Source organism: Carettochelys insculpta, chromosome 10 (genome assembly GCF_033958435.1).
Source record: "Carettochelys insculpta isolate YL-2023 chromosome 10, ASM3395843v1, whole genome shotgun sequence".
NCBI classification, from domain to species: Eukaryota; Metazoa; Chordata; order Testudines; family Carettochelyidae; genus Carettochelys; species Carettochelys insculpta.
In genome coordinates this window covers 4,623,072-4,644,892 of record NC_134146.1, presented here as the reverse complement: position 1 = coordinate 4,644,892, position 21,821 = coordinate 4,623,072, and the positions used below count along the sequence as shown (strand labels likewise).

At 55.6% G+C, this 21,821-nt stretch overlaps 1 protein-coding gene across 3 annotated transcripts in view; it reads left to right on the top strand.

The window, feature by feature from the left end:
* The window catches only part of MAP3K13 (mitogen-activated protein kinase kinase kinase 13), a 78,268-nt gene extending 66,250 nt beyond the window's left edge, over window positions 1–12,018 (top strand). For all 3 annotated transcript variants that reach the window (XM_075004390.1, XM_075004392.1, XM_075004389.1), the window contains exons 13-16: window positions 1,118–1,871; window positions 4,875–4,945; window positions 8,445–8,742; window positions 10,095–12,018. In XM_075004390.1, coding sequence (XP_074860491.1) covers window positions 1,118–1,871; window positions 4,875–4,945; window positions 8,445–8,742; window positions 10,095–10,196 — 1,225 coding nt within the window. In that variant the 3' untranslated portion in view covers window positions 10,197–12,018. The remainder of the gene's footprint in view (window positions 1–1,117; window positions 1,872–4,874; window positions 4,946–8,444; window positions 8,743–10,094) is intronic.
* The last annotated feature ends 9,803 nt before the right edge of the window (window positions 12,019–21,821 follow it).

Here is a 21,821-nt window from a genome sequence, read left to right as displayed (position 1 = left end):
ACAGGCCCCACCCCAGAGCTTGCACATGAAATGGACAATACGGGGGGTGTGCGAAGGGGGCAGACCGCACAAGCAGATGTTAGTGCTGTGGTTTGATTGGTGGGAAGTTGTTGGGGGTTTTAATTTTAAAAAAAGAAAAAAAAAAACGCTTTATTGGGAAGGATTAACTAAATGACGAGACAGAGGGCTGTGGAGGGGACAGCCGGGGAAGAAGTCCGAGGGAAGGGGAGAAGAGACAGCTAGCAGGGTAACTGCACCTGTGCTTGGGGTCCCTGGAGAGCATCCACCCGACAGTCTCCAGCTCCCCTCTCTGGGGCGTAGACCCGAGTCTCTCTTGCTCCCGACTGAGTGTTTAAGGCCCTGTAGCGCCTCACCTCACAGTGGCAGCGCCTGTGTGTTGCTGTCTCTCCGCAAGCCAGTGCATGGCCAGCTGCTTCCAGTCCGCAGACAGCTTTATCCTTAAGGAAAGGCGCGGCACAGAGCTGTGGACCAAGACGGTCTGGTGGGCATGTTAACCAGAGGGGGAGGTCCCCATCATTCCTGTGAGGTGCTCGTAGACCACAATCTTTTCAGCCCTTCCCTGAGGACCGGGGACCATGGATGGAAAGAGAGCCCTGAGTCAATTCAAACACAGCTTTTTTTCTTGTGCACCACAGCCCTGTTTTTGGGTAGATCCCTGGAAAACCCAGTGTGCCCCAGCAGACCTGCTGACATTTAGTCATGACTAGCGTCCCATAATGACCTCCTGCAGGGGCTGTGGCAGAGCTCCTGCATCTGTAGAACACAATCCCAACGAACCATCCCTGGCCCACAGTGCTGTGTAAATGTCACCTCCCGCGTTCTCCCCAAGGTGCAGCCTGTGGTCGCTCCCAGGGACCTGGGGGGAGAGGGGGTTGTAGGACAGAGGTAGAAGTGAAGGGACCATGCGTGAAGGATAGAGGGAAGGCAGCAGGAACCAACAGCCAGTCAGCAGAAAGGGAGCGATGCCCAGGGCCTGTTGGGAGCAGAATGGGATGCAGCTGCTTGTGCCTACTCCAGCCGACTGAGTCGCTGGTCCCTGGCTGACGCCTTGGGTTAGCTCTACTTCCATTAACTCCAGTTTTCTCCCAACCCCCAGGCCAGATCTGCTGAAGTCGGAGGGTATATCCAGCATGGAGGTGGCCCCCAACAGCTCACCAGTCTCAGGAAGTCCCAAAATGTCAACGCTCAGTAACAAAGGCCGATACCGCTGCAAACCGCGGCACCGGCGAGGGAACAGCAAAGGCAGCGCTAACGAATTCGCAGGGATCTTGAAAAACCAGCCAGCGCAGGACAGCTCACCCCAACCCCCTCATCATCATCATCATCATCATCCCGGCCTCCCACACACCCAGCAGCAGAGCCACCCCCATTCACATGGCCATCACCCCCGGCTAAACATCCAGGGGCAAGACATCGCCAACTGTGCCAACAACCTGAGGTACTTTGGCCCCGCAGCAGCCCTGCGGAGCCCCCTCAGTAACCACGCCCAGCGGCGCATGTCCGGTTCCAGCCCCGATCTCATCTCCACGGCCATGGAAGCAGACTGCCGACGGAGTCTGGAGAACAAGGAGCACGAAGTTGATCACTGGCAGTGTGGGAGAGCAGACCCGTATGACCCCTGTCCTCAGTGCAGGCAGATGACCGGTGGTCAGGAGCAGATGGCGTCCGGTGAACCCGGGATGAACCTGCCTGAGTTGTCGACAGCGCGTGGCGCCTTGTATGAAAAGGCCCAGCTTCCTGAAAAGCTGAAAGAGGAAGATTTCAACAGCTGCACATCAGGCTCGCTGCTAGGCACCACGCGGTGCCTGGCTGCCCCAGTGCTACCTTGCAAACCCAGACCTACGCAGAAGGTAACCCCAGGAAAGCTGCTTTTTAAAGTAGTAATAGTCCAGAAAAACATTGTTGCATGGTGGAGAGAATCGGTCTATGTGACGAACCTGGTATAGAAAGCCACAAGCAAAAAGGCAGATGTAAGGTTGTGCACGCAACTCAGATTTTCATTTGTGTGCTTTGCAAGCTGGTCGTCCTCCTTCAAGTGTTTTTTTTATTATTGGGAAGTTTAGAGGTGGCCTCAGGAGAGCCTGGGACGAAGGTGGGACTAGAACGAGGACAAAGGGGGTTGAAGTGGGGCTTGCACGTGAAGGGAATGGGAATAAGAGGAGCCTGGAACTGAGATGAGCACAAGTTGGAGGAGCCAGGCAGCGAATGGGTCAGACTATGGGGATGAGGACTCAAGGGGTCTAAACATTGAAGTACATGGCTCTCAGAACCTGGAATGGAGTGAAGGATTCCCCAGGCACATTTCCTGTACTGGCAGGAATAGCTAGAAACCCCAAGGAGAGAAATGTCTTTGCATTGCCCTCTTGTGGCTCATGCACAGGGAGGATGACAACCTACTACTGCTATCAGTGCCTCCGTTCGCTCTAGTGAAAGAGAATAGTGCAGTGGATCTAAAGCTCCCAGCCTTGCTGGATGACCTGTGTGGTTTAGTATGGTTCTGTGGGCTGGATTATTTTTTCTGTTCACTTTTAAAAAAAAAAAAAAAACAAAAAAAAACAAAAAAAAAACCTAGAAAATTACACACAACTGCACTTAAAGAACATGAGTAAGGTTTCCATGGCCAAGCACTCCACAGTTTGGAAATGCCAGAATTCACACGGCCTGTAAACCTCGTGTCAGCCCGCCTGTGTGTATGCATTATGAGAGAGTCTTTAATGACATGACCACCGGTAATATTTTTCCATGGGACCCTGCCTCCATTAGTGCCCCTGATGGAGCTGCTCTTGAGGTGAGTCACTGGGTAGCGAATAAAGCTTTTTTCATTAGGGCCCTCTCTTCTCTGTGTGGAAGCAGGAAAGTACTGAGTGAACGAGGCAGGAGATACAGGTAGAGAGAGGATGGTGTCATGATTAAGGTGGTTACATAATTAAAGAATGTATCCGAGTGCATACACACAGTGGGGGGCAAATTAGCATTGCACAGGCCGCCTGGCATTTCCGAGCTTCTCCGTGCTTGACTGTGCAGCCATAATGATGTTCTTTTAACGTAGTTTTTGTGTGTAAGTTAATAAATAAAATAGTCAGATTTTCAGGAGGTAGAAAAGAAGGTGTAAGGAGGGAGGGCCTCCAGAAAAAGGGACCGGCTACATTGGAGGAGAAATACACTAGGACATTTGATTTTGAGAGAACTACTGGAGAGCGCAGTTAATTTGACTACAGAAGTTATGCTTGATCACTTCCCGGCTGGGTGGTCAAGCTCAGCATATTGTCGAAGCTAGCTTGCTCCCAGTGGTGCTGTCTTGGTTACCTGGCTAGCCGTGCCTGTGCCGTCTCTGAGTGCGGCTTTCCCAGCTCCCTCTCTTGGTCAAGGCCCCAAGGCTGCCAGACCACCTGTAATGCCACCACTCACCCCAACAGGTCTGACTGGCTTTGTCACCTGTGCCCATGGCCAGCTGGCCTTCTTACGTCTGGGATGTGTCTCTCTCAGCAGTAGGAACAAAGCATTTAGGACAGGTCTGCGGGACAGTAAACCCTGTGCTGGAGATTCTTCCAGCCTAGAGTTGCCGGGTCAGGCTTGTGAGTCTCATGCTATGGCACTAAAAATAGCCACAGCTCAGACTCAGAGACCTGGGGAGAGAGGTGATGGTAGTCACAGCGGGCCCAGCTTCTTCCAATGCCCCAGGACGTACGTGCCTCCTTGGCCACGTGTGTGCTGGTGAGCTGCTTGTGGGACAGCAGTAGAGACGTAAGAGTGGTCATGCAGCAGCGATATGCCGGCAGGGGAGAGCTCTCCCTTTGGCACAGTTGAACCACCTCTGCAAGTGGCAGCGGTCGCGTCAGTGGGGACAGCTCTCCCAACAAAGTAATGGACGTAGTGTGGGCATGGCCTTAATTTAGTTCTCCTGAACAAACTCCTCTTGCGGAGGACTGGGCAGTGTTTTTCTCTTGGTGGTGTGCAGCTGCACATCCCTTGGTGCACATAACAAAATTTATCCCGCCCATGGATGGGAAAAAGGAAATAGATGGAACACCGTGTGGCAGTGCAGTTCTGCCGCGATGGTTCTGCCAGGTGCGGTCCCTGTAAAGACAAGATGTAAATGCTGTTGAGTGTCCCCTTCTCAGGCCTGTTGCTGGGGTATTCAGCAGCTCAGACTTTGCCCTGACTACATGGAGTGCTGCAGTTCATCCCTTTCCTTTGAGGGCCATGGAGAGAACGGATTCCCTGCACTACGCTCAGAACACTCTGCATTATGACAGTGAATCGGGGAGGACCTTTTCCCCCAGTGCGTAATTAGCTGAGTGTATTTGGAGAGTTGGGGGATTTTTTTTTTTTTTTTTGCCTTCCTTGAAGCAGTGGAGATTGGCCTGGGCTGGAGATGGGGTGATCTGATGTGGTGCAGAGAATTCTGTGTCTTGGACACTTGGCTCATGTGCTCTGGATCTTAGTGGTCACCTGTTTAGTGGTCAGGGTGGAATTTTTCCCCAGGTTCAATCATCTGGGACCTTTGCAGTTTTCCCCCTTCCCTGCAGCATGAGAGACTGGTCCATCTTGCCATCTGTCATCCATCGGTTCCCCGCCATTGCAGAGGGAGGCCTTGGGGTTGGTGATGCTCCAGTCCCTGTGTTCTCTGCATGTGGCACATACCATCTGAGTCTCTTTAGGACCGAAATGTTTCAGTGGTCTGCAAGATACTGGAGATTTGAGCATATGGTCTGAGGCCCCTTCTGGCTTTAAACCCTATGAAATCTCTTAATGCCGTGACTTTGTGCTGGAGAGCAAAGGACCAGCTAGGAAGCTGTTGGATTGTTTGATAGTAGTCCAGTAACACTGTCCTCTTTCTTGTGCCGGGCCAGAGTGGTGACGACTCTTCTGAACAGGAAGAAGGAGAAGTGGACAGTGAAGTGGAGTTCCCCCGGAGACAGAGGTAAATAGCTAAACTCCCCCCCAGTCCTTCCTGGAGTGAGAGGCAGAGACCTGTTGGGCGCTGTTTTACTCTGGTTTAGTTTCAATCATTTGATCTCAAATGTTGGGAATTCTGAGCCTGCAGCTGCAGGACAGGTTTCTGCGGAATCAGCGGCCGAGTACCGGCAGGAGACTTACCGAGCCCGGTAGTGGTACTCTGCCACAGGTCTGGCCATGAGGACCATAAACTGTGGCAGTTGCTCCTGCCCCATTATCTCCAGTATCGGTCACATGAGTGTCTACTGTGTGATTCCCCCGCTCGTGCTGCCAAGCTGTTTTCTGCCCCCTGCAGTGTAGCTCCTCTCCATCACGGGCGTGTTTGGGCAGGAACCTCATCACGTGACCTGTGCTACTGCTGCCCAGACTGATCTCTCCAGTGTCTGTCACCATCAGGCTAAAACTGCCAGGGCCTGACACCCTCAACAGCAACTTTTAAACATTTTGCTAAGTTTGTTACTGCAGAGGGCAAGGGAATGACTCTGGCGTTTGGGCTGGGACAGTTCAGCCTCGATCACATGGAAAGCCTGGTTGTCTGAAGCAGGGTCATGGCTTTCTTGAGGCTGGGGCTGTGCCGTGCCCCTGTTGGAGAAAGTGAAGTGTGGGTAAGAGAAGTCAGGGACCCGGAGGGGAGCCCATGGGCTGGGGAGGGGGTGAAACATCTTAAAGCACATTAGCTGCATCCAGCTACAGCACTTTGGTTTGAGTCTCAGCTGCAGTAATTTGGCTCCTGCAGCTGGTACTGAATATCTCTCCTTGGCTGCTCCCCGGGACTCCTCCCCCAGATTCCATTTCACCCCCCGAATCTCCATTCTGCCCCCCAACTTCCTCCAATAGGAGGAATTGATCTGTGGGCTTTGGTGCGGTGGTGAGGGGCTCCTTCATTCTACTGACATCATCCTCAAAGATGACGGGCCTTTCCCCACAACTTAGACGTCACTGTGTCTCCTGATGAAAGGGTTTTCACGTGAGTAGCAGCGGAAGAGGAGCATGTTAATATCCAAACCACCCGGCTCTGTCCATGTGACCGCTCTCCTGTGGGTGTCCTGTGATTCGGACAGAGATTCAGGCGTGCATTAGAGTGTGCGCTGCACATCACAACTTCTCCATAACGGGGAGAGAGAGCTACAAATGTAGTCTGGCTCTGGGCCACCGTCTGAAGCTGTTAGCCACCGCCAAGTGTGATGTATTAACAGCTCTTCTCCTGGGACAAACCCCATATTCCTCCTGATTGATCCGGCATTACGAGAGGGGGCAAGGGTTTGCTGCTCCCCACTCAATTGTCATGGAAAATTCAGCATCATTTCCTCTCGGCAGGCTGGAGCAGGTGCCAAATGGGAACTGAAGTGTATAAATGAGGTGGTCCAAACAGCTCATGGTTTTTCTCCACATGTGTAATGAAATCTGCTGTGCAGAGCATTCACTCAACAGCAGGGCCCGTGGCCTGCTTTCCTGATTGAGCATCAACTGTTGCCACCTGGAAAGTACCTTTTTTAAGTGTGGAAGGGCACAAGGTCAGCAATTTATATAGGATCAGTGCCTGTCTGATGCCCACTCAACGCCCGGGGGTTTCAGAAGTGCTGTGCCTGCACTCAGCAAGTAGGGCCATCAGCAGGTAGTGCTGCATAGAGAGAGAGACCTGCTGGCATAGTGCAGCAGTTCAGCTGCAGTGGGGGAGGTGAGCGGAGCAGTGCGCTGTGCTGCCCCTGGGTGTGCTGCCTTGAGGAAAGGGGCCGGGGAGCATGTAATCAAAGAGGCCCTGAAGAGTGGAGGAACTGAGATCCCCAAGTCAGGAGCCTGCTGAAAACTGGGCATGGCTGGAGCAGAATCAGGGTGGTGGGGAAGGAGTGAGGGCATGTGGAGAGCCTGAGCAGCTGCACAGTTTCCTAAGGGATCTCTGGAAAGTATTCCAGTGTGTCTGATTATGTCTGTCGCAGCACCTAGGAGCCGTAGTCAAGGATCAGGGCCCCACTGTGCCCTCGCTAGGATGAAAGGTGGCGTTGCTTTGTAAGCCTCTTGCTGTGTACGTTCACAGGGTGCCGCCTTCTGGCTGCTCTGGGCATTAGCTCCTTCCAGTTCCAGCATCCCCATCTGTCGTTCACGTACCCACATCTTCCCTCTCTGCCGCACTCTCGGTGCCTTGACCCTCTGGCCAGGTCACAGTGGTCCTCCCCTTCCACTATGGCAGCATCCCACTGGACACCTGCCCCAGGCGTTCTTCTGCTCCACTGCCCAGTCTGTGCCACGGTGGCTCCGAGGGGAATCTGGGCCCACCCTGCACCCCAGGTTCCAGTCCAGGGATTGTCTGTCGAGTGCCTGTGGTCTGCTTGCTTCCAGGCCCTGTTGCTATTTCCCTGGACTCCTCCCCACATCTGCTGGCTCCCTTCCTCCCGCCCACCCACCCAACGCCCGTCTCCCAAAGAGGGGCTACAGCTTCCTACCCTTGCAGCCCTCTTCTGCTACCAGCTTCCAGACAGGTCCTTCTCAGCAGGGCTCCACCGTCCATCTGCCCCTGAGGTGCAGCCTGTGGAGTTAATTGGCCTAATCGAACTTGCTCTGCCTGTGCAGGGTAAGACACCCCGTCACGCCCCCCTTTCCTTCTCTGTAAAGGGACCACTCCCGGTGGAACTCCACATGCCACTTCTCAGCCCCTGCCAGAGATGCAGGTCATGGCATGTCATTGGCTGGTAAACTTTTTCTGAATGTGTTTGGTCTCAAAGTTGGCCCTGCAACCTTAGCACCACACTCTTTGGGATAGTCGGGTCCTTGGGGCCAGCAGCATACGGCAAGCTCCACATGGGGAAAGACACGGGGAGCGCTGCGGCAATGAAAGTCGTATTGGCTCTGGCAGCCCCTTGGACTCCCATCAGTTCTGCCAGCTCCAGCCCCGCATCCATTCTCCCTCTTCAAACTTACCTCCACTTTGCCTTCTTCAGCGCCCCCACCCCCAAGCTGGGGCCGGGCTGCAGCAGGGTCCCCTCTGTGCTTCTAGTTTGGGTGGGGGTGGGGGGATGCAGAGGAGTTGCCCATTGTTCCTGGGAGTGCAGGGAGCACTGCAAGGTCCTAGACCGAGGATGGTAGAGGAGACCAGCTCTGATTGGTTGCTTATGCCTCTGGAGGTGGGAAGTGGGAAAAGGAGCCAGTCAGGTGGCTAGAAACATTGACCAGCAGCAGCCTGGTTCCAACTGGAGAGGGTTTTGTTTGCTAGCCCCTTGTCGCCTGGTGAACGTTGACACTGGAACTGCTAGAAAGGTGGCAGCTGAGGGGCAGCTGGTGACCAGGTTCCCTGGAGAGTTCCCTGGATGAGGGTTAATTTGTCGGGGCAGAGCTCCTTCCGGTGTGATGTGCAGCTGCCTGGCAAATAATAGAAATGGGGAAAGGGATTGATTGGGCTGAATGGAAACCCTGCCATGCAGGGAGGGAGGGAGCGAGCGAAATGCCGCTAAACTGTTCTGGGCTTGCAGGCCTCACCGCTGCATCAGCAGCTGCCAGTCCTACTCAACCTTCAGCTCCGAGAACTTCTCCGTGTCTGACGGAGAGGAGGGGAACACCAGCGACCACTCCAACAGCCCGGACGAGCTGGCCAACAGGCTGGAGGACCGGCTGACAGAGAAGCTGGAGGACCTGCTGTCCCAGACGCCCGAAATCCCCATCGAGATCTCCACTCAGTCGGACGGGCTTTCGGACAAGGAGTGCGCCGTGCGCAGGGTGAAGACGCAGATGTCGCTGGGCAAGCTCTGTGCAGAGGAACACAGCTGCGAGGTGAGCAGGGCCTTCAGTGCTCCCCTTCCTCTTCTGGCAGGGGGGAAATGGCTAGAAATCTAGATGCCTGGAGAGGGTGAAGCCTGGGGCTGCACAGGTATGCCGCAGAGTCAGGGCAAGCTGGGCACATCTCTGTGCCTTGCAATGTTCCAGGGAATGGAAAGGCAGCAAATGTCCAACTGGCGGAAGTTACACAAGGTACAGTCAGCCTGTGGAACTCCTTGCCACTAGCTGCTGCTGAGGCCAGGAGCTTAACAGCCGTCAGAATGAGAGAGACCGTTTATACATCTCCAGGCATGCTAGATAGGGTGAAAAATAGGAACTTACGCAATAAAATCGAAGGGCTATAAACCCTTCCTCTCTGAGGCATACGCCAGCCTAAGGGCGAAGGAAAACTTCTCCCTAAGGGAGGGGTGGCCAGTGCTTTTCGAGGGGGACACTCCCTGAGTTTTGGTGAGTTGTCGGGAGGCCAGCTCTGGGGCCTCTGAAGGGGCGGGGCTGGAGGCAAGGGGCTGCGTGTGCTTGAGACCGTGTGTGTTGGCGCGTGTGTATGCTGGCTGCTGGGGGTGAAGTTTGAGAGAGGCCGTGCCCCCCTCTAAGGCTGGGAAAGCTGCCCTGCTCCGTCATCTCCCCCACCCCGCTCTGCATAGGGGAAGAGAGAGCGTGTGAGCGAGAGAGGCAGAGTTGGCGAAATCTTAGAAACAGGGCACCCATCTCGGTCACTCGCCGTACCTGGGAGTGGAGCAGCTCAGCTGTGTCCCTCTCCCTGGCCCGGCTCTGCAGAGATGGGGGCACAGGAGAAGGGTGACACCTGACTTCAGTAATCCCCTCTCCCCAGCCTGGCCTGCAGCTCCGCTGAACGCATGCTGCCGGGGCACCTGCTGGAAAAGCTGGGTGCAGCCCCCGGGCGGAACTTTGCTCACCCCAGCTCTAGGGGCCAGGCTGGTCCTCATGCTCCACTCCCAGGTTTCGTGCCCCCAAAGCAGGGGGCTGCGTTCGCTGTTGGGGGCAGTAGCTGGGGGCTGCCTGTATTGGTTCTGCGGTCTCTCTTCCCTGATGTCTGCTGTTGTATGGGATGGGCCAGGCTGCTGCTCCACGCTGGCGAGCAGGCGTGGCTGTGGGGAAAGGCCCTGGCTTTCCCTCCGGTTACGCTCGCTAGCCAACAGGGCCTCTGTGGCTGTTAGGCGGGGGGAGCTCAGAGGTGATGCCCCCTGCTGGCTGCCAGGAGACCGGAAGCGATAGGGGGTTCCCCCCTCCATCAGCTCCTCGACCAACGGGCTGCTGATCCTCGCGGTGCCGGCGCCCCAGGGCAGGGAAGTCGCTACAGGAGCTTCTCTCCTTTTGCCTTGCAGAGCCAGGCGCAGTTTGGCGAGTCGGACTGTGACTCTTCCGAGGGGGAGTGTTCTGATGCAACCGTCAGGACCAACAAGCCCTGCAGTTCGGCTACTTGGTAACAACACATTCCCCACCAAAGCCGTCCTCGTCCCGGCCTTTGGATTCCCCGAGACTCCCTCCCCTTCCCCACGCCCCTGTGCTCTGGCAGGAACAGAAGCGGAGTCTCCCTCCTACCCTGGAAATGATCTGCAATAACTTGAATCTCTGGAAAAACGTCCAAATGAAACTGATTCTCACTGAGCATTTCAATCAAGAATGGCAGGGATGTATTTTAGTGAATAATCTAGCTACTATAACGTTGATATTTATTTTTATTTTATTTCATTTTTTACATTTTAACACTTTTTATTGTAAAGCGCGGACTCGGTATTGAGAAACACAATAATTCATTGCAAAAAAACAATGGTTAAGAAAGCAAGCAAACGAAAGAGACGCATCCGTGTGAGTCTGACGTAAATTGCATGATGGACACATCAGGACGCTGCTGCTGCTGCTGCTCCTGGCCATAAAGGTTGGAGAACGGTTTGTTTCTCTGTAATCAGTCTTATCAAATGAAGAAGCGCAAGAGAAACCTTGCTCAAAGGTAACCTGTGAACAAATCACATTCAGTATAACCAGCTGGGTCACTTCTAATCAGAGAGTGGACATGTTCATGGAGAAATTCGGTGCCAAGGTGCTTGGATCCAGGGTCTTCTGAATCAATGCAGCCCCCCTGGAATGTGATAATGGGGGTTAATTTATGGGGAGATTTATTTTATTTTTTAATCAGCATCTTGTTGTGAGATCCTGCGGATGTGCGCTAACCTCACTTTCTCCCCAGCCCTGGCGTAACAGCACTTTCTAACATCTCCAGTCAGCTTTGCTACGGCAGACGAAACGGTGTGAACAGAGGAAGGCCTTTCAGCTGCTCTCCGTACTTCCCGTTTCTTTCCTACGATTTAAAACAAATGAAAAATTAGCGCTGAAAACACAAGAAGCCCAAACAGCAGATTCTGCAAACTAATCAAGGGAGGAAACCAGAGATACCTGCACTGAACTCTCAGTGGCAACCTCCCACCTATTGCAACCTCCCACAACTGGCCAGCGACAAGGGAGAGAGCTGTGCATGGGGAGAAGACCAGGGAAATAAGTTGCCCTGGACTGTGGTATCAACCAGACCTCTGTTCTGTTGGTTAATGGTTGGGCTTTGGAAGCATTAACAGCTGCTTGCCCTTCACATCAGCCGTGGTGTACAACAACGTAAATTGGGGCTCAGTTACCTGGGAGGGGAGGGCTTGATTTTGGTGGTGGATGTATTTCATATGTGGGTCCTGAGCAAGTATCCCAGACCTGTACATTCCTGGAGGTGAAACTGACACGTTGCAGGGCCGTGGGCCAGGCTGAGGCACTGGCATTTGAGTGACCAACCTTGTGTTCCCAAGGGTCCCGCTAGGCCTTCCGTTCCGAAACAAGCAGCTCCTTTGAACTGACACACAGAACAATGTTTTCCTCCGTCCCTCGGCTGTCCTCCTTCTTCCACAGCAATTCCAGCTCTGCCTCTGGAGCCCTGGGCAAGGCAACTGCTCTTTCTCATGGTCATGGCCAGAGCCGCAGGCACTGGGTACGGGACGGCCACAAAGAATGGCAGCCAGGCATGAGCCTCGGGTGTCTGGCGGGAACGGACCATAGGCAGGTTCTTCTGTGGCTTTGTTTACATTTAGGGTAAAATGTTGCTTTGAAGGTAGCCTCAGTAATTTATAGCCAAGGGGGAAGAATGAAGGCAAAGGTTTTGCTTATACAAAAAGCAGTATTGTATGAGTTAAATTATTCCCTATTTTTGAATTTTTGTAGCTGGACTACATGCAGATCTTAAGTTATTACATTCTTTTATTTATTACCTTTTCTGGAGAGCGGAAGGTTGGCTTTACTGCTAGCACAGTTGTTCTCTCTCTGATTTCCTCCTTGTGCATTGCCCTGGACGGATGGGAGCAGAGCTGGTTTCAGGGACTGTCAGTAGCTGCTCCCCTGCTGACCCCCCCACCCGCAACATTCATGTTGTGCAAAGCACGACCATTCTGGAGGCTGCGTCAGGCAGGGCTGGCTGGTAGATGAAGTAGGGGGTATGCAGTTTCAAGGGCATGAAAGATCATCCTTGCAGATGAACGTGTGTGTGTGTCTCGGGGCGGGGCGGGGCGGGGCGGGGCAGGGCGGGGTGGCTGGAGCATGGGGAGACGGGCAGGAGCGCTTGCTTGGAGAGAAATACGCAGGTTGCATGCACTCCGGAAAGTTTTGAGCAAGCCTCTCTGGAGGGGCATTCAGGGCTGTGAGTATAGAACAGGCTGTGACTGCTGTGGTGATGCTGGAGTGGGCTGGCCCTGCCCCGCAGAGGGCCCAGAGGCTCATCGCATGCACAGCTAGGTGAAGGCTGCCGTAGTTCTTACACAGGAGCACTGCCCGGTCAGCCTGTATCTGAAATCCTGCCAGCAGCCAGGGGCTCCCTCCGGATCTCTCCTCCTGTGCTGATTGTGTGGGGGCAGCAGCCCCACTGTCTGAGGAGCTGGACTCTCCTGGGTCATGGCTAAACACTGGTGCCCGACCGCACCTGTGCTTGTCTCTGTCCCAGAAGGGTCAACGGGGTCTAGTTTTTATCTGCCTGTGCTGGAGGCAGGGACACGTTCCCTGGCGTAGCGTTCTCCTGGCCTGTGGGGATGCCCTGGCCTCCATTACGAACACAGGCTGTCCAGGCAGCTTCCGCCGAAGAACAGGTAGTCAGGAAAAAGCTACGTGAGCTGTAGTCATCCCCCCGTGTTACTGGGCTGAGCATTGAGCAGGCAGCGGCCAGGTCTGAGTCAGCAGCAAGGCTGTGGTCTGGGATCTTGTCATGAGCACTAAAAGCAGAAGCCACGAAGCTCTGGATATTTCCGCTCTCCCTTCTGTCGTGAGCTAGCAGACCTCAGCCCCGCCTCGCCACAGCACCCAGAACAGCCTGCGGCACAGAAGTTTCCAACCTATTCCCTAGGCCTGGTCAAACTCGACCCCCTTAGGCCAGTTCTGGATGCTTCTCCCTCAATGGGCTGTCTGCTCGCATTGCTGGCTCTGGGGCAGGCTGCCGTTCCAGGCCGCGGGGTGGACCCACAGCTGTGGCCTCATTTGCACTGTGACCCGTGGGCTGCTGCGCGGTAGTCGGGGGTTGGTCTGGGGCCGCTGGCTTGGCCACAGAGGCGCAGTGCTGCTGGAACCGCTCACCCAACTCTTTGCCCCTCTTCTCCCGTAAGTGTCAGAGACTCTTGTGCTGCCCCCCCCACCCCACCCCGGCCTGGGTGCTAGTGCGCCTGGCACCAAACCCCTGTGGGAGGGGGAGCCACGCCTGAGGGCTGCAGATGCCGTATTTCTGAGTAGCGGGTTGGGTTTATGCAGATACCCCAGGCACAAGGCGGGCTGAGGAGCACCGTGGTTGGGCTCAGCGTCTGCCCCATGCCGCGAATGCGATCCATGCAGCCGTGCCGGCATTGGCGCTGCGCCAGGTAGGAAGGAGCAGACCAAGCACTGTATTTCCAGCCAATCGGTCTGAGGCCACCACCGAGGAATGGGTCCGTTTGCATCACCGTCTGCCCGTCCTTCGCGGGATAGGCGAAGCTCTGGGGAAGGTGAGACCTAGAGGTCAAGACCTGCTCGGGGCTGAGCTCCTTTAAGCCCAGCGCAGCCTCACCCAAGCATGCTGACCCCGTAAATGGACAGGGTGGAACTGAGTGCTGTCCGCTAGGGTATTGCTAAGGGCAGGATCGCTCCGGGCCAAAGGCGGAAGCGTCAGTAACGGTGCTGGGCGATGGCAGGCGTGAGCTGCCCAGAGACCCACCCTCGGGGGAGGGGGATTGCTCTGTACGTCTTTCCCAGGAGAAGGGTCAGTGGTGGGGTCCCTGCTCCTGTCCCACCCAGCATGGCTTCTGACAGCTCCTCGGCACCAGCCTGGCTCCGGTTCATGCTCCCCCCACTGGGGCCATTTCCTCTCCTCCCTGCACTCTGGCTTCCGGATCCAGCCTCGATTTCTGTACTGAGCTGTGTACGGTGCCGGGAATGAGTGTCAAAGCAAACCAATGCATGGAATAAAAAGCCAGTGTATTTCCCTACGGCCCAGGCCTGGCGTGCGGCCGGCTGGCGTGTCGTGTCTGCAGGATTTATACTGGAAGTTGTTTAACAAAAAACGGCTGCTCGGTGAGTGTCTTTCATCGGATCCTAGACCCCAAAACAGGAAGGGACCTGGAGAGGTGATTGCGTCCAGCCCCCTGCCCTTGTGGCAGGACCAGGCCCTGTCTAGACAAAGGAAGGCGGGACCCTCCTTGAAGTGAGCTGTGTTTGACCCCAGCTGTGCTGGTTCCAGCCCTGACTCCAGGGCTTGCCCAGCCTGTGGGAGCCTGGTGCTGAGCACTGTATTTTTTTAGAGAAGGGCTGAAGCACAGCTCCAGCCTCTAACTCCCTGTGCCCCTCCAGCCCACAAGTAGCTGTGGCTCTGCCTCCCCATGGGCTTTGCCACTGGGCTTACCTACTACCCCCTCCCAGCCCCCAATACCTCTGCTCTGCTCTGTACTTTGAAAAATCTCCTCCCTCAGTCCTTTGTCCCTGCCTGGGCCTTGCAGAACCCAGTCCCCAGCCCATCAGGAAAGCAAACGGCCCTGCACTCAGCAAGGAGAGGCAGGCTCCTGTCCCAGAGGACTCTGCCGTTACCGGTGCATAGTTCATTTGCAAGCCAGGGCCCAGTTCAGACCCAGGTGACCAGAGTGTGCCCAGCCCGCTGTGCACACCAGGCTTGGCAGGTGCATGTCCTGGCCCATAGCTCAGTGGTGGAACAAGTATCTTTTGCTCAGAGAGCTGCAGGAGCTTTGCACCAGCTGTGCAGGCTGCAGGGACCAACCCTTCTGGGAAGAGGAGGCCTCAGGTCCACTAGCCCCTCTGGACCAGCTGTGCAGTTGTTCCCATGGGTGCCTCTGGATTCCTGTAGCGGTAACTGAGCGGAACGGGACTCCGGACTTGACGGCTGCGAGGTGGGTACGTCTCCACCTTGGAGACTGGGCGGAGGTTCAGTGTAGCGGCACTGGGAGCCCTCTCCCATCACTCCTGCCTTTAGCTGCTACTCTCAGCAGAGGAAGCTGTTTGGGAAGCCTCAGGTCCCAAACGCTAGCACAGACTCAGCCTGCCCTAACCAAGCTGCCTTCCATGCCCTGCAGCTCTGCTCTTCCCTGCCGGGGCACTGGCAGATCCCTCCCATATGTCAGCAGGGGAGACCGCGCACCGACGCCCTGGGGCCGCTGCCTGCCCCCCCGGGAAAGGCGGAGCAAGAGCAGCCGTGCCAACCGTTCGTGGAGCACTTTCGCTTGGCAAGGCGGGACCAGACCAACTTCCACTGCCCTTGGGTGTGAGCTCCACGCTGCAGTGAAACCCGTTCCAGTTGCACCCTGGGCCTTGTGCCTTCCTCAGCAGGGACTCATCGCGTCCCCCCCGACAGAAAGCAGAGGCGAGATCCCAGCAGGAACCTAAGCTACCTCAGTGAACCCCACCCTGTGGCTTTGAAAGGGCAATAGGTGAGGGTCTGCATGCCCCCTCCCTCTCAAAGCCAGTGTGGGGTGGTGCTGGGCGGGGTCTGGCTGCACCCCAGCTGCCGCGGCCTCAGGAGAGACAGGCACAGTGGGAAGGAGTGAGTGTGTAAAAGGAGTCTGACGTGGCCAGGCCTGAGGCCTCCCCTACTTCCCTCCTGCCTTATGAGCTGGTGTCTCAGCTAACCGGGGCGGGGGAGGGCGGGGACAGTGCTAAAGGCCCCATTTATCAGAGCTGCTCTGTCTGTCTGGCCTTGTCCCAAACACGACCTTGGCATCTCTGCTGCAGGAGAACCCTGTGCCTGATTCTCTTCCCTAGGCAGAGGTGCCTGGCTCTAGGGTCTCAGAGCATTGCACACATTACATTGTTAATGACACACATCCAACCTGGTGCTAGGCTGTCACAGCTGCTGCCTACGGGCGCCATTTAACCCTGCGTGACCACTGGTGCCAGGGAGGGTGGCCAAGGGCAGGACTTTGCAACTGGTGTCAGGTTCCTTAAGTTGACAAGGCCTGAAGGAGATGCACCTATGGTACCTTCACCCTCATGTAGACCTGGGGGAAAGTTCCCCCAGCATCACGGAGGCACCAGTGCTAGAGGGATTTCCTGGCGCCTCAGGCACTGAGGCTTGAAGGGCTGAGCTGTAGCACCTGGCCCTGAGCTCTGTCGCAATTCACACGGGAGTCTGCTGTCACGTTCACCCCACAGGGGCCGCACTGGTTCATTAAGTGCTTTGGCCATGGCTGGAGCGTGAGCAAAGCAGCCCTGAGGGCTAACTAAAGGATGGAGATCACCAGGCCAGAGCCAGCATCAAGGCTGGTAGCTGAGGGCAGAAAAGGACTATGGGCTGGAGGGCAGCAGTCACTCTCTGAGGGGATGGAGCTGGCTTGCAAGGGTGGGCGGGCCTGGAAGATGGTGCAGAAGGCTCTGCAGCAGGCAGCCCAGGACACAAGCAGTAAGGTGTGGGGCAGCGCAAGCTTAGCTGCTGCTGTCGGAGGAACCAGGGGCAGAGCGTGAGCTCGGTTCCCCCCCGTTGATGGGCAGTGAATCAGAGGGCCTGCGATGGCTGCACCCGGAGACCATCGTACTCAACCGCCCCTGGAAGGGGAGACCTCCAGTGACGGGTCCAGAGGGCCAAGTGAAGCCGCACCACTGGGAGCATTGGCCTGGTCGAGCCATAGACCCACATGGGTGAGGGGGTGGCTGGGGTCGGGTACACAAAGGGACCTTAGGGCTGAGGCTCCTAGGACAAGGCGCAGCGAGAAACGTCTGCCTAAAGCTGGGGCTCTGAGCAGCCAGGGCCCTGAGCCACCTGAACGTGCCCTGTGGTGATGCTAAAGGGAGGTACGTAGCCTAAGCCTGGCCCTCAACCTGAGCTGGGCTCCCCCTTTGGGCCCAAGGGAGGTGTCTCCCTGCCACACGGGATGAACACGCAGCGAGCTGAGCCCCAGGCACTTGTGGTTGTCCTCCCCACCCCCACCCAAACCAGGGAAGATCTCTCACTCCCCTCGCCTCTTCTACCACCAGCTGCGGGGGCAAAGCCCTCACCCAGCACAGGGCAGCTGGGGGCTGTGCTCCGCCGCAGCTGGGGCGATGTAATTGAACCCTGCTCGGTGGTGGGAGTCACTCTCTCCTGCCCCAGCCCAGGTTCCAACTGGCCCAGCTTCACTCCCTCTCTTGCTTGGGTGCCGCGTACAGTTCAGTGTTACGCAAAGTGGAACAGCTTCAGGAGGAGAGAAAAAGAGGTGGCCCAGGCTACTCCCCTGCCCGGGGGGGTGGGGAGGGCACTCAGCAGGGGTCACAGCCCTGCTCTGCTCTGCCCCAGGAGGGAACTCACCCTGGCTCAGCCATGGCACAGGCCTGTGCTCCATCCCCTTCCTGTCTGAGCCCACACCTGGGGGAGGGGAGGGGTTTGGAGTCACACCTGGCTCTGTTTTGTGCAGCACCCAATTTGGTAGTGCTCCGACAAGGAAACGGCTGAGCCTGCCTCCTCGTTGCTTTGTGGAGCAGATAGCCCTGGAACACGCCCCCCAGCAGCCAGGCCATCGGTGAGCCAGTCCTGAGTGCAGAACCGCATCTGGGCCATGAGGCGAACTAAAGGAGCTGACAACATTCAGTCGTGTGTACAAAATGAAACACCTAGGACACGTCTATGCTACGAAATGACACCCATCTACATGCCACCAGCCACCACTGGTGCCGCCTGGCTCGTCTGCGGTCCCCGTGTCGGCCCGGCTCGTCCTCGGTGTGCATGGCTGTAGTTCTGGGCAGTATGTCAGCCCCCAGCACAGATACTGGTCCGAGACGTTTTCACAGGGCTGAAACAAGGACGTGGGTGCCACTTCCTGGCCTGCAGCGTTCTCCAGCTCAGAACTGTATCTGCTTCCCCAGCGGGTTCATGCCTCGTCAAAATCCTGCTGGGTGGCTGCCAGTGCTGCTGGGAGCAGGGCGCCTGCACAGCTCTACACCGCTATTGTAGGGCAGGCACCTCAGCCTGCCCCATTTGCAAAGCTACAAGAGAACCCTTGTACAAGCAGGCCCTTAATCACCTGCAGTGCAGGCCTGGCTTCTGGGCCCTATGGTCAGGCAAAGAAAAGGGCTGGAAGAGGAGCTCAAAGCGGAGCATTGTGAAAGGTTCTTTCACTGTCCTCCTGAGACACTAGTGAGCCAGAGTTGTGCACGGGGCTGTAGTGCGCGCGGCCTGGCCAGCTCTTTTCCAGCACCCAGTGACTGCGAGTAACGGCTGTGCGTAGGAAGTCGAATGTTGTCAATTCACCTCTCGGCACTGGCCGTGAACGACGTTACAGGTTCTGGGGCAGGGACAGGGGAGGCGTCAGACCAGCTCGGCCCCAGCCAGCCGTGGTTGTGAACCAATACAAATGAATTATGGTCCCAAAAGTGGAATTTTACTGTGACCTGAATCAAGTACAGTAAACTCCTGTTCAACGGGTATTTGAGTAACCAGCGCTCTTAATTAACCAGCACGACTCCTTGGGCCTGGCCTGTCAGGTGAGGGGGCACTGGTAGGTGCTGCCTCTCCTGGCTCACTGCAAGGTCCCAGCTCCCTGTGCAGCTGGATCCCCAAATTACCTGTCCCTCTACTTCTCCTCCTCACTGTTCTCAGGGGAGGCGTGTGCCTTGGGTTCCTCTGAAGTATCACCAGCCGATGGGGGTCCTCCTTGGGGGATGCCATGCAGCTCTTGAGAAAAGGGGCTGAATTTGGCCTCTCTTGCCCTCTGGTGCCTGCACGCCCCCAGTGCTTGGCCCCAGAGTGGTGACCAACGGAGGGCAGGGTGGGACAGCACATGGAGAACAGGCCCAGATTTGGATGCCCAGCCCCTCCAGGAGGTCAGCCCGTTAAATGCCAGGTTTCAGCTGCTGACTATTACACCGAGGGGGGGTGGGGGCAGCCAGAGAGGCTGTGCCAGCCTAGCTGGCCTGACACGGCCCCCCTGCCCTGGACAGGGCCTCTCGCGTGAGGGGTGCTCCAGCACAGCCAGGGCAGCCCCCAGTATGCAGGGGCCTGGCCTGGCCCGGCACACTGCAATGCAGGGGTGCTCTGCCCAGGCTGGAGCCGTCCCTGTCTGTGGCAGTGGCCTCCCCAGCTGCCCCGCCCCACCCAGAGCAGAGTGGAGCAAGTGGGCTGGGCCGGTCCAGTCCAGTTGCCAGGCCAGCAAGTACTAGAAAGACTCACGGCCGGTCAGCCCCAGCCCCGCCTCTGGCTGGCAGGTCTGTGCCCAGGGCCGGGAGCACACAAGGGAGCCTGCCCACTCTCACTTGCTGGCCCAGTGGTGCCCTGAATTATGGTGAGGTAAGTATACGCATCTGACGGAGGTGGGAAGTTAGCTGGTAACCACTGCTGCTGGTTCCTCCTGGCAGAGGCCGCCAGAGCTGGGCTCCACATCAGCGGGAGTGGCTTCTGCCGCAGCCTGGAATTTAACCCCCTCCTTGCTCAGCTCTCCCAGTTGAGGGGGTAGGGGATGGGGGGGCCTCAGACCTGGGGGTGGGAACAAGTCACATGTGGGGGGTATGTGGCAGGCTTGCTGAGCATCCCATAAATTCTAAGGCTGTCTTGGAAAATGACAGATGAAATTCAGCATTGATAAACGCACAGTAATAACCACTGGGAAATACAATGCCAGCTATCTACCCAAAACGATGGGGTCTAAATTACCTGTCACTACTCAAGGACGTTCCTGCCATCAATAGGGCTAGTTGTCTGAAAACAGCTGCTCATCCTGCAACAGTGGCAGTAAAAACAAAGCTAGCCACACACTGGGAACCATTAGTACAGAAAATAAGCCCATAAAGAACATGCCATTGTAAGTCATGGTATGCCAACAGCTTGAATACAGTGAAGTACCGGTTGCATGCTCTCAAAAACATAATTGGAAAAGGTACAGAGAAGGGCAACAAGGAGAGATTTAAGACTTGGACTGTTCACCTTAGAAAAGAGGTGGCACAAGGAGGGCAATTTCCAGAGGACTGTAGAATCACAAATGGGGTGAAGTGCTGGTAGGTGCCATTTTTGAAAATGGATTTCGTGCTGGTTGAGGCACTGCCAATACGATATTTGCAGCCAGACAGATACAAGAGAAATGCAGACAGCAACATCAGGATCTCTGTGTGATCTTCATCAACTCGACCAAAGCGTTCAACACAGGTCAGCAGAAATGGGCTGTGGAAAACATTTGGGTGAATTGGCTGTCCTGAATTTATCAGCATTGTTCGGTCTATGCGTGATGGCAGGCTCTGTCGCGTCCCAAACAATGGAGAGACACCAGCACCTTCTGAAACATCCAACAGTACAAAGCGAGGGCACGTCCTTGCTCCTCTCCTGATCAACAGCTACTTTTCAAGGATGCTGTTAGTTGCTATTAAGAACTGCCCCTTGAGCATAGCTATTCAGTTCTGAACAGACGGCAGTATTTCCAGTCTCCTGAGACTCCAGCTCACACGAGTGGTTACCACAACTCTCCATGACCTTCTGTTTGCTGATGACTAGGCAGTGTTGGCTCACTCAGCAAAGGATGCACAGGAGCTTTTTGATCACTTTCTTACCATCTGCTCACCGCTTTGGACTCACAATGAGCCTCAGAAAAACAGATGTTATGACTCAGCCTCTTTGGAAAGAGCCCAGCACTCCAGCGATCCCTGCTGCTGGTGCAGGCCATAAGGCTCTTGACAAGTTCTGCTACCTCAGATGTGTACTGTCCTCTAGCATGCATGTGGGTCATGATGTATCTGCTCGATTAGCCAAAGCCAGCACTGCCTTTGGAAAACTGACCAAACGCCTGCGCAATGACCTGCAATAAACTCCATCCCACAGTAGCAGTTTATCAGGCCGTTGTCCTGAATATCCTGCTGTATGGCTCAGAGTCATGGACAATGTATCACCGCCACGTTTTGAAACTCAACCAGTTCCATATGCACTGTCTGAGGAAGATCACCCATATGACTTGGTGCGACAAAACTCAACACAGAAGTTCTTAACCTGTGCAGTGTCATGGACAAGGAAGCAATGCTTATGGACAGTTTCACTGGATTGGTCAAGTTATGAGGATGGATGATACATGGATACCACAGATGGCCTTCTATGGCCAGCTTGCTCAGGTAAAGCACCCTATCAGTGGTCAGTATAAGCACTATAAAGACATCGTAAAGGCCAACACAAAGTCATGTGACATCTCCCCCAATGATCTGGAAACCCTAGTTCAGGACAGACTGTCCTGGTGGCAAACCACCATACAGGCTCCTAAATGCTGAGAACCAGCGTACCCAGGCACTACAGGGCAAGCGTACAATCCGAAAAGAATGTACAATGCCTGCAGTTGGAAGCTTTTTATGTGACATCTGTAATTGGCTCTGCCAGTCAAGAGCTGGTTTAGTTGCTCACCAACAGCGTCCCAGAAGATGAGATCTGTCGATCGACGGCTCAGTCGAAGAAGCAGTAGTTCTATTTGCCCCTCCACATAACCCGAGAAAAGGGGGTCAGCCGATTAAATTAATAGCAGATTTAAAAACAAACATAAGGAAGTATTTCACCCAGTGCACAGTCAAGCTGTGAAACTCATCTCCAGGAGATGTGGTGCAGGCCAGAAGCATAACAGGGTTCA